Genomic DNA, 12,560 nt, shown 5'->3' with positions numbered 1-12,560 from the left:
ATGTTACAAAATTTTGAGACAAAGTCCTGATGATGTGAATAAAAGTAATAATAAAATCAACTTCATCCTTTCAAACAGAAGGGGTTCTCAACTGTAGAGGTTGATTTATTGAACATTTTTGTGTTAATTGAGCAAACTTTTTGTACTACCTGCAGGTAACCTGCTAATATATTGCAAGTAAATTTTGGCTAAAGATTCACCTTAAACTTTTTCCAAAAAGCTTTTGCGAAATATTACGAGTCTACGGTATCTATAAACACATATTAGATCAATAATATGAAAATAAAGATCACGCAGCAATTTTGATATTGAAAATGACCTTATTGCAGGCACCTCGAAACTTGATAATCACCAAATAAAATTTGTAATTGATGAAGAGTTTAGCATTTATTCTGCTGGGGGAAATGAAAAGTTCCTGAACAATATTTTTTTTTGTATCTAACAGGTAAAAATTATCCCTTGAAATGAGAGTGTCTATTGTCAAAAAAGAATGTAGAGTTGATCATAGAAACTTTTTGTACTAGCAATCACATGAATATGAATGCAGTTACATTTTAATTCACGAGTTATCAGTAAAAAACAGAAAATTTAATTGAGTCTAAGGACAATAATTCAAGCACGTTGCTAATTTTTACTTGGTTTCTTCTATTCTTACCTTGATGGGGGATTTCCCTTTAGAGCTTGAAAATCGACTTTTACAAATGTTTTGAATTTTCCAATTTTGAATTAATAATAATCCACTTAAAATTTAGCTGCAAACTTGGTTTTTAATTTACACTTTTTTTCATTTTTGGTCTCGACTTCATGGCAAGAATCAGCGACGTGTAATTGTGCAATTCATATGGTTATTCATCTTATATTAGTACACTAGTTATTGCACTTGTTCTGTTTTGTGAGAAATCTTGTCGTGAGTCCTCATCAATACTAATCTTCATATATACTGCTTGTATACTGAAAAATGAGTTGATTAATATTTAAAAAAAATCTTAATATAGAAGTAAACTCCACCTCCACCTTGTCTTCAACAATCTGGATTATCAAAAATCCTTAATTAATTTGTTTACGGTGGGTTCGATTGCACGCATAATCAATAGGTGTAAAAATTTCGATACACTAACCAAAGAAACTTGGCAAACAAAGTCTTTCGCAGATTTTAGGAATAGAGTCATCAGTCAAGGATGAGACTGTCTAAGAGAGACTAAACCACCCTTACCGAGATGAGGTGGACCCATAATTGAGCGTGAAAGTCGTGCATTTTATCGGTAGAGAGCAAGGTGAGAGATAAATAAAAGTATGAGGAGATACATAGAAGACAAGATTTCAGTTATAATTGCAAAAAGAAGCCAAAAGAAGCACCTTTCTGGAAGTCTTTGATGGTCATGGTGGTAAAAAAGCCTCAGAATATGCTAGAGACAATCTTTTTACAAACATCAGAAGCCAAGATGGGTTTTACGATACATTCATATGAACATGTCATATAAAGTTGGTATATCTATAATTAATTTATTTTACCAGACTGTTAGTTAAATTTTCCATTTTCTAACAGAACAAAATATTTATGCATGGAATTTTGAAAGTGTAAAAAATTTATTGCAAATCCGGAAAACTAACAGCGACATCATTGTTAGGCGCAATTCAAAATATTTAAAATGGTAAATTTTCTTCAGTGGCTATCTCAAAATGTTTCCATGTAGTTTGTATAACGTCGTATAGATTCATTAAAAATTACGTATTATTCTTTATTATTATTTTTAAATACCATTGCAAAACATTTTGTTTTAGACAATCCGTGCACTGATCCATTCGTGGGAGAGAGACCCTTCATGGGAAAGATGCTCCTAGTAATTGTGGACGCATATTCGAAATGGCTAGACGTTGTTCCAAGGCCTTCTATTTGATCTACAGCGACCATCGAAACGTTGCGCCATGTGTTTGCTACCCAGAGATTTCTCTAAAGAATATGCTCATAAAAAAGAACACAATTCTTCCTTTTTCCAAGGAGATAATTGGCACAAATATTAAACAAACAAACAGACAGAGAGAGTAGGACAGGACTTCTGTAAAGGGTACAAGGGTTTCGACTCATTCCTGAACCAAGGTACCCAAAATGTCTAGCTGAGTCACCTCAAAAGAGGTCTGCGAACAGTCTTCAGCAGGAACTAGACATTTCTTTCATCCATAACTTTTCATCTGTCCTACTCTGCACAATCTTGTGTGACTGGGGTAAGAAGTGGAGTCGTCACTCTCCAAAGATAAGACCAGTGGAGTCAAACCCCCTTGCTGACATAATTTTTATTTTGTTTTTTTTGTTTTTTGGTTTTTGTTTTTACCTTTTTGACTGGAGTAATAAGTGGAGTCGTCATTCTCCAAAGATAGGACCTGGTACAGTCAAACCACCTTGCTGGCGTAATTTTTATTTGTTTTTCGCTTTTATTTTGACTGGGGTAAAGACAAGACTAGAAAAAAAAAAAATAATAAAATAATAAAAATTTTTTTTTTACCTAAGCTATTCAAGAAAAAGGATGTAAGGTTGTACATCATTAAGCAAGCTTTGTTTGCAAGGGACCACTGCTCTGTGGTTGCAATTAAACCACTTACCATGCACTTGGTTATAAGCAACAGTAGTGTAATGACCATTGTTCAAATCTCCAGATTGGTTAATTACAGCTCTTAAGTTGTAGTGCTTGCGACAAGAGACTTCATTGTCCATAGTGATAGGTATAGAAGCGGTGCCCGGGTAAGATGTGACAGGAGAACTAACCTTAGAGGCAAGACCTTTGGTATAGGCAAAGCGCTTTAATTGCAGAACCAAAATTGAACTGCACTCTGCGACCTCTTTTTCATCTGTCGCAGTTTGGTAAGTATCGCAGTAGTGACAGAAGTACGAGTTGACACCTGACAATTCTTCGCTCTCCAAAAAGTTATCTACTGAAGATTGTACAGTCGATGGATGTCAAGCCCAGTTGAAGAAATGGACTTACTTGCTCAGAGGTGCTAATATTAGACTGCGATTTTGTCTTGATTTACTGAGACCAAAACTTTGTAACCCCCTAAACGTGAAGACCGATTGCGAGTCGTTGTCCGCGAGAAGCTTTTAATGTGGGGATCGAGCAGGACAGAAGTGTTACCACTCAAGATGAATGTAGTTAAGATGATGCAAATAAAACACCTAAGAGACTATCATACAACACAATTATGGAAGCTACATCTACCTTTGGAGAACGTACAAGAGAGATCATACACCAAGATCAATAACGGTATAGATGGCGAGAAAGGACAGATATTGCGTTTTTAATGATGAAGTATTACGAAGTGTTGGGTCATGGAATTCTGATGTATAAGAAGGAGGAATCACAAAATTCTTCTGCATACGAAAGAAGGTTTAAAGAAGGCATGTTTAGAGAACAAAAACTATCCTCATTTCTTATATAGACGTATTTTAATGTTTACGTTTTACGGCACTTTTGCGCATGCGCAAACTTGCGAAGAGAAGACACGTTTTGTACTGTTTGGATATATTCATTTTTTAAATACTTTAAAAAACTGTTATTTAATAACAATGCCTGATAGCTGTTGCGTACCTAATTGTACAAATCGTCGGAAGACGGGTGAAGAAGGTGGATTTTACAAAATTCCTAACAAGAAGCATCCTGTGTTGAGGAAGAGATAGCTGACTGCAATTGGCAGAACTGAATGGTCAGAAGAGTTAATAAAGAATGCCAAAGTGTGTCATTTACATTTTGTGTCTGGTAAGTGACTTTGTTCACTCATTTTTAAAAGTTATTTTGTAAAGTAGTGTGAGCCATATTGTGTTTTGTGTCCCCTCACCCACATGAAATTTTCTGTGGAATCTTTAAAATTTTATAGATTTTTTATTGTTTGCTTTTTTAGGAAAAAAGTCCAAAGATTCTTCTCATCCAGACTGGGTACCCTCAGTATTTGAACGTTGTGGAAAACGGGTGAGTAAGAAAAGAACGCTTGAAAAGCAACATAGACATTCTCGACTCACAAAGCGAAGGAAATTAACATCTGAACTAGTAGCTGAAAGTGAATCTGACGATGATTTTAAACCCCCAGAAGATCAAGGTCCTTCCATGTCAGAATTATGTCAGAAAGTACAAGAACTTGAGGAGAAAGTTAAATGCTTAGAAAAGGATTAAAAAATGAGGGGGATGAAAAACAGAACATTTCAAACAAATACACTGGATTGAATAGCGAATTTGCAAATAGATTAAATGAAATTCATGGACTTAGAAACAAAAACACTTTCATTGAATAAATTTTGTTATAAGTCATTGACACAATCTCCTGAAATGTTTTATCTTTATACTGGCTTAAACAAAGGAAGATTGGGGGTCAATATTGTAAAACATAAAATTAAGCCAGCAACAAAATTGTTGACACAAAAAGATCATGTCCTTGTAGTCCTCATGAAATTAAAACTTGCACTTCTTATTAGGGACATTGCATATAGATTTAAAGTTCAGTTGTTACCACTACTAGCAAAGTCATTATTGTTTACACTGATATGGCCTGAAAAACAAGCTTTAAGAAAAAAATTGCCAAAATGTTTTAGATGGTATAAATTATTCAGCGATCATTAAACTTGAATGCCAGGGCAGACTTGGTCCAATTACAAAAATACCAATACAATAAAATATTTGATATCTTGTTCTCCATCCGGTTCTGTCAGTTTTTTATCTAGAGGATGGGGTGGAAGAGTATCAGATAAAGAAATAACGATCAAAAGTGGCTTTCTAGACTTAGTAGAGTATGGTGATATGGTTTTGGCAGATGAATTAGCCACAAGGGGAGCATTTTTGAAGATACTTGAATTTACTAGGGGAAAAGACCAAATGTCTGCTGCAGATGTTGATCGATCGAGGCAAATTGCAAATGTTCGAATACATATTGAGAGAGTGATTGGACGATTAAGAAAATTCATGATTCTGAACACCACTATTCCGATAACCCAAGTCGACCTATTGGATAAAGTAATGATGGTTGTTTGTGCACTAGTCAACATAAGCAAAGGCATTGTATAAATTATATGTAGTGCATATACTTTAGTAGTACATTTTACTAACTTTAAACATAATTTTTATATATATCTATATCTACATCTATATATATATACTGACTTTGTTTTACTAACTTTTTATATATATCTTTTATATTGACTTAGAAGAAGAATTTTTTTTTCCTCATAAGGCAAACTTTTCATGATATATATGCATAAACATAACACAAACGTATATTATATACATCTAATAAAAAACAATAGGTTTTTAAATCTTTTTGGAACAATTTGGACATAACGACTTTTTAGGAGCTCTAGTAATGTTTACGCATGAATAGTGATACCATTCAATGTCACAAGTGCCAAAGTTATCACATCCAATCATTGGGGGAAATGATGGTCTACGACATAAACAATAAAGTTTTTCTTCGTTTTGTAAATTAGGACCACCCTTTCTAGTTACAAGCTTTGGTAGTATTGCCTTCTAAAAAATTTCTGAAAGCTTCAGTAATAGTGATTGGCAAAACTTATCATTTCTTTCAACTCTTAGCAAAAATGTATCCTCTGCACGGTTGCCTTGTGAAAAAACAAAAAAGTCACAATATTTTGTATCAGTTACAAGCATTTGATGTTGCACTTGGAGTAGTAGGCGTGATTTTGTTTAAATTCTCCAGGTGAATTAATTGGACAAAGCTTATCTGTCTCCAATTTGTAAGGCTTTTTATGAATTTAAAAGGACTACCAAGCCCAAACTGTGGCAGTCACATTGAACTATGCCATCAGGGCTGGCAGCAAGATATGGAAAATCTGTATTAATGTGTAAACCAGTTGTTTTGACTTGAAAGTTGGTGTGTATTTGGTCCAATTTCTCTGTATAAACATCGCGAGCTCTTGTTTCCATTCTCTTCCCGTATCTTGTAGCAACAACATCGACTTGATCCTTGTATTGCATGACTGTGTCCACTAATGTTTTTGTCCGTTCTAAATCACATGTGAAGGCAGATTTTGAAACTGATGCTGTTATACGCCCAGCCCTGTGCAACATCAATTTGCTACTGATACTTTACAGTGCTGTTACTTCTTTCAAATTATCATATTGATTTTGAAAACACGATTTTGTATATTTTTCATAGTTTTTTACTGCAATATTTTTTACCTCTGCATCAGTTTTATTAATTGCTATTTGCTCATAAAGAAATGTAAGAGGTTCAGGAAGGCTGTTTTGTTCATTTTCGTTTGCACCATCTGTGTCACTGTTTGGGTTTTGATCATCGTCAAGCCATAAACTGATGCTTTTAAAGATAACTGCATCTGGAGCAATCTGCCTTAATTCATCAAGATGTTCTTGATCCTTTCCAGTAATAAATTTATTGGATCAGGTGATACAAAATCTTTTTTTTTGTCTCCAAAAGGATCATCAACTTTTGGAAGTGTCTCTGTCTATTTTGGTCTTCTAAAGTCAATTTTACTTAAGGCTGCAGGATGAGATCTTTCTCTTGCCTTTTTCCAAGAGCATAAAACACTAGTACATGCTGTTTTGTTCAGCTCTAATGTAGCACATGCCACTAATTTAGATAATAATGCAGCAACATGACTGCAAGCTGAACTAAGTCTAAAAAAATATTGTCATTATTTATAATATTCGTTTGATCACTATAATAAAAAGACGATAAATAAACTTACCCTGCAACACAGGTACAATTTACAGAATGTATCCAACCGGTTTTATGCATTATAATCCAAGTGTCATATAATTTTTGCGTTTTCCCCTGTCTTTGACGATTTTATGTAACAGAAATCTACTTCTTTTAAGTGGTGACAATACACTTCTTGTACATGACCTGATAGATAAAAGTTGTAAGCTTCCAAGGATTTGTGTGCTTTAAGCGACTCGTGTGTGAACTCGCTTGGAGTGTGAACCAAATACACATACAGATCAACATAAGTTATATCTGGAAATAGTAAAACGTCATCGCTCTAATTGCTAGTCTGCAGCGAGTAAGGATCTTCAAGCATAGTCCCATCTGCGAGTGTAAGTTTTCCAGTATAGTGGGATTTATCTGCATTTGAAAGATTTTGAAAATAGTCAGCATTTTTCGACATGTTGAAATATAAATAAACGCACATCCTTCTAAATGTTTGTTTTTATCAGCAAGGAGGAAGTGCTTCACACAATCGGTACATTTTGGCTACGTTTATATGTTGGTTTATTTAAACTTTTATGTCTTATCGGAAACGCACGTAGTCTGTGGCTCGGTTTAACTTTGTTGTATATAGTCATCCATAGCTTAAAAAATATGATTGACAGCTGTTCTCGCTTTCATGAACATGATTTTCCAATGCTAACAGAAGGGATGTATAATAAACGAGTAAATACCCCACGGGCAAGGACTTTTTTGTTGAGAAAGCAGACATTATACAATGGCAACAAGAGCTTCGATTGATAAGCGAAACGACTTTCCTTTTTCAGTCTTTTGAGTAATTATAGTAATATTTTATGCTCTTTTCGCATGTTGTTTACCATTCCTGCTGCCATGTTTTGCCTGTCGAAATGCGCAGAAGTCTGGGAGCCACTCATACCGCATCATAGTGAAATACGTCTATAGAACATTGGCTTATTAATTAAAATATTTTCTAACATTCTTTAATTCCTATCAACCCAAATTTGATTTCAAGCTATTCTATATCATTTAGTGTCAGAAGTTTAACACTTTTTTGTAAAAATTGATTTTCTAAGGCAAATTTTGCAAAAAAGTACCCTTCAGGTTATCATCTGTGTAATATTTTCCCCAAGAGACTCATCGTGAGGCTTTTTGCGGAGCGTAGCGGAGCCCATTTCCTCATTAAATAAGCCAAATATAAAAAAAAAGTAAGCACGGTGGAGAGTATTTAGGATTTCTATACGATTTCCGCGCCCCGTCCCCCTATACATCAAAAATATCAAAAATCCGTCGTTTTGGGGCCCAGTCTTCCAGCGATTTCATATGGTCATTCTTAAGTACATTTTTCTAGTGAGCGAGACAACATGTTTTTAGCACGGCGATGGAGTTTTTGTTGCTTTTTAAATATGGTACCAAGCGTAAATGGTGCCGTTTCCAGTTTAGGTTAAATCTGCCTACACTTTTTAGCCACGTGATACATAAATCACTTTTATTAACATCACATGACATTTTCTCGGACACATAGCGCCTCAAACTAAATCTAAGCCATATCGCAACTGACGGAAGGGCTTGTTATGTTCAAGAAAGCGAAGACAGAAAGGGTATGTAATGAACCCTTTCTTATTCTCACTCACACCTAAGGCTAGCTAGCATAAAACTACTGACTGATCTGGAATAATAATAGAACTTAAATAGCTAGCTAGAGCTACTTGAATTGAAGAGCTAGCTAGCTAATAGCATAAAAAAGATCAAGCAATAGATAGATAGATAGATGTGCATATTTTACATGGCTAGCCTCACAAATATCGAGGGATATACCCTGTCTATTATTTCCAGGAGGGGCCATGGCGTAGATGGAGAGTCCTAGAGTATTTAATGCTCGTTTTGAGCTACGCAGACCCAATTAGAGCCCGCGCTCTACTAGACAACTCCCGGCAACATCCAACGGCCCACACAGTGTGCCATCTTCCCAATTTCCCTCACATGGCTTGGGTTAACCTGGGGCTATGGTAACATTCACTCGCCCATGTTGAATCGCCGTCAAGAGGAATCGAACCCCGGTCTCCCGCACAGAGTACGAGAGCTATAACCACTAATCTACGGCGCCACAATAAGTATGACGTCAATGGGGTTTGAACCCATGATGTATCAATTACGAAACCGCAGCTTTACCGCTGAGCCACAACAGATATCATAATGGCTAGTATAAAACTAGCTAGCTACAAATAAATAGATTTTCTGGCTATAGCTAGCTATAGCTCTACATATACTACACAGTGAGTGAGATAATACACTCAATCATAGTGCCGTGTTTAATTTTTAATCTTTAACAGAAACTTTTTCCATTAAATATTGCGGGGTTTTTTTGCTTAGAGAAGGTAAAAACAGGTTATAAACTGTATTTTTATTTTTAAATGTTACAAAATCTTCCACAAAGTATATAAAATTGTTTTAGCTGCGTAGGATAAGAACAGGTTGTTAACTGTCTGTTTGTTTGAACTGAAGTTAGGATAGTTTTTTAGAAATGGGATTGTGCCGAAACGTATGTGCGAAACAGTATGCGTATGATCCGCCAACTCCGTGAAAAAAACACGTTCAACGTTCTTATATCCTTATTATCGTTAACATATTGGTTATTTCAAACTTTTATTATCGTAGTGCTATCTGTCGCGGACCGTTCGGGGGGGATGACAAGAAAAAAATACATTTATTTGTGGACAAATAAGCCGGATCTGACATGTACTATCATCCGATAATGCCGTGATCGATCCTTCAACTCCGTGAAATTTGAAAAACACGTTTGCTTTCTGATGACTAGCAAAAATATTTTAAAAATTAAAATATTCATTAGGCTTTAGGAGTGTAAAAACGGGTTTTAAACTGTGTTTTTATTTTTAAATGTTACAAAAACTTTTCCGCAAAATAAAATTGCTGAATGATTGTTTTAGCTGTGTAGGATAACAACAGGGTGTTTACTGTCTGTTTATTTGAACCGAAGTTAGGATAGTTTTTCGGAAAGGGGTATTATGTCGAAACGTATGTGTGCGCCACAGTATATCTGTACTAATCACTCAGCCTAGTGTTAACGACAAGCTATTACCTGTTTTTTTGAAAGGGTTTGTTTACCTATACTAATGGCGCACCACAGATCAAAGTACATATATATTTTAAGTTTCACCGGGAACATTTTGTGAAAAAAAAAAGGTTTGCTGACTGTTTACGCTATGACATGGCACAATATGTAAATTGTGTTTTTATTCAAGCTAAAGGATAAATATAATTACACCCGAAACACCTTAAATGTTGTGTGTTTCACTCGATTTACGATATACAGCACATCTGTACTAAGGCGCTCCACATGAATGTGTGGTACAGTTTTCAATTTGTATTAACTGTTCCACCAAGCGTTTTACGCCAGTTAACACAGTTACTTGTGGCTAAACCAGCATTTCTCAAAAGGTTAATTAACTAGGCTGTGTGCTGTAAATTCCTAAGTGTATATAATGTTCACCTGTAAAGTTTTGTGTATATATATATATTTATGCCCTGCTGGTCTAATGGCTATGACACTCATGCAAATGAGAAATCCAGGTTCGAATCCTGGACAGGGCTAGGAAAAACATAATTATCTTGCACCTACAACAACCAGGCTTTCATATAATAGGTAATCTTTGAGTTGTAGAGGGGGGGGAGTTGCATACATTTATCACTTTCATTTATAGAGCCCAAAAGTGCTTTGTTTTTTGTAATAGATCCATCACTTTATGGTAAAAAGTTTTGTGTTGACATACCCAGTAGCCACAAGAAACTAAAAAAGGCGTTTTTTAAATTTGTTTTGCCTTTCTCGTGGACTTCTCTGATTATTTCCATATCTTGACTTTTTAATGTTGTTGTCATTGGAATCAAGTTAATCTCAGATTTATCAAAAAATCATATGGCGTTATGACCGATTGTTTAAATACTTGTTATGGCACATAATTCTGCTAACATGATTCACTGTATATTGACCTGAGATAAATTTGAGACTTTTTTTGAGATATTGAATTTGAAATATTTGCACCTCAATGCTTTCTATACTCCTGGACTAATATGATACTTATCTTAGATATATTGAGTATACACAATCTTTGAGTTGTGAGGTGGATATTTTCTATTAAAGTCATGCACCCCTGCCTTGCCGTTCCATTTCCTTGCCAGCACTGACCGTGCCTTTCTTTGCCTACCCTTCCTATGCCTTTTTTGGTGCCTGCCTACTATGTCCTTGCCTGTGCCTCCCATGCCTGTGCCTACCATGCCTTACCCACCCCTGCCTTCCTGATTCCTCTTCCTGTTTCCTTGCCTGCCTTTGCCCTTTCCTTGCCGTGCTTAATGCCTTTGCCTTGGCAACCTCTCCGCAACTCTTTCTATATTGATAGTATGTTAATCTACATAAAATTTCGGTTCTAACGGTACCAAATAAGCTAGTCCGTAAATTTTTGCAAGGTCCACTTACTTTTAATTCAGCCAGACTATAACAAGACATATTGGCGCAATACTTTAGCAAACGTTTTGCTACACGATTATGTCTTTTGTACCGTGGCCGATAAGTGCATAAAAAAAATCTTTGTTGCGTAAATTTTAAAAATGCGTAAAAATAATGTTATATGCATAAAAATAATGTTAAATGCATAAAAATAATGTTAAATGCGTAAAAATAATGTTAAATGCGTAAAAATAATGTTAAATGTGTAAAAATAATGTTATATGCATAAAAATAATGTTAAATGCGTAAAAATAATGCTTGGCAACCACTTCTCAAAATTGCGAGTGGCTACGTCTGAAGCGGCGGGACGTACTGCAACCTCGTCCCCAGGACTTGACTATTTTTTAATAATGAATCAAGACCCGCACAAAAACAAGAATTCAAAACTTTTCAAGCGAAAAGACGCTGATACACATGCTCCTTGTTTTAATTTTTTTTAAACGTGTACAGAAACATTGACGAAAGTTGATAGACCAATAAGAACTCGGTGCAGTGGTCTATGGCTTGGTTCCGAAACAAAGAAGACGTGCGTTTACAAACGTTCAATGGAGACAAATGAAGAGTGCACGACTAAGCGACAGGCAAATTACCAGCACATTTTTACCCTTAAATGCGGTTGCCGGCTGCTGACAAAAAGAAGCGCGAGGACGCGTGAATAGTGTCACTTTTTAAAAGGAATAAAAATACACATTTATTGATAAGACATATTATCTCTTCTATTTAAAAAACTTCCAACATGCGCAAGAAGTTAGTTTTCGCGATGTTGAAGTCGGTACACTTAAGTTCAATTTAGAAAAAAGGTAATAGAAGTATTCAAAATAAACGCTTCCCTGTTCATTTTTGTTTTCTACACCGTATTCTGTCAAGTAATCTTTGATTACGGCTACATCGTCTTCCGCAACTGTGATACCGTGATCGGTGAAATTCTCTTTCGGAAATAAATATAAATGATCAGGCCTCCCGTATACTTCACTAGACTCTGATTTCCGAATGTAATGGCAGTTCCATTGCTCCTTGCAGCTTTCTAGCTCGGCTTGAATAAGCGGTCCGAAACAGAATTGACAACACGCTTTCTGTAACTCATCATCGCAATTGTAAAGACCTGAATTGACTAAGTCTTTGAACATGTCAATCATGAAATTAGTCTTAAGCCGTCGCAATTGCGACCACCAAGCTTCGATTCTTTGATTGTGGTGAGATGATCCGTACATGTGCGGCACACTAGTATCATGATCACGTGAAAAGTAACATTGAGAGGCAGCTAATATACCATTTTCTGTTCCACAATCTGTTCGTACACATTTAGGAAAAAAACCCAACTGTTCTATTTTTTCTAAATATACCGTAGCTATTGAAA

The 12,560-nt window shown here is 35.5% G+C and overlaps 2 protein-coding genes across 2 annotated transcripts; one reads left to right on the top strand and one right to left on the bottom strand.

Annotated features, from left to right (window-relative positions):
• Nucleotides 1-4,244: 4,244 nt before the first annotated feature.
• Nucleotides 4,245-5,045, top strand: LOC130629521 (uncharacterized). Its single transcript, XM_057442761.1, has 2 exons — nt 4,245-4,579; nt 4,694-5,045. Exons 1-2 carry the CDS (start codon nt 4,245-4,247, stop codon nt 5,043-5,045), a joined length of 687 nt encoding a protein of 228 aa, XP_057298744.1.
• A 243-nt stretch (nt 5,046-5,288) lies between these two features.
• LOC130629513 (uncharacterized) lies at nt 5,289-6,065 on the bottom strand. Its single transcript, XM_057442750.1, has 2 exons — nt 5,763-6,065; nt 5,289-5,504 (listed from the first exon to the last, which is right to left on the bottom strand). Exons 1-2 carry the CDS (start codon nt 6,063-6,065, stop codon nt 5,289-5,291), a joined length of 519 nt encoding a protein of 172 aa, XP_057298733.1.
• Between the last annotated feature and the right edge of the window lie 6,495 nt (nt 6,066-12,560).

Source organism: Hydractinia symbiolongicarpus, chromosome 1 (genome assembly GCF_029227915.1).
Source record: "Hydractinia symbiolongicarpus strain clone_291-10 chromosome 1, HSymV2.1, whole genome shotgun sequence".
Classification (NCBI taxonomy): Eukaryota; Metazoa; Cnidaria; class Hydrozoa; order Anthoathecata; family Hydractiniidae; genus Hydractinia; species Hydractinia symbiolongicarpus.
This window is presented reverse-complemented; position numbering and strand designations above follow the sequence as displayed.

Bases quoted from the DNA above. Each gene is read 5' to 3' on its own strand.
- LOC130629521 (XM_057442761.1), top strand. From the start codon at position 4,245: ATGGACTTAGAAACAAAAACACTTTCATTGAATAAATTTTGTTATAAG. The intron at 4,580-4,693 runs GTATAAATTATT...CGGTTCTGTCAG, and splicing joins TTGCCAAAATGTTTTAGATG to TTTTTTATCTAGAGGATGGG.
- LOC130629513 (XM_057442750.1), bottom strand. From the start codon at position 6,065: ATGTTGCACAGGGCTGGGCGTATAACAGCATCAGTTTCAAAATCTGCC. The intron at 5,505-5,762 runs GTAGTCCTTTTA...GAAATTTTTTAG, and splicing joins ACTGCCACAGTTTGGGCTTG to AAGGCAATACTACCAAAGCT.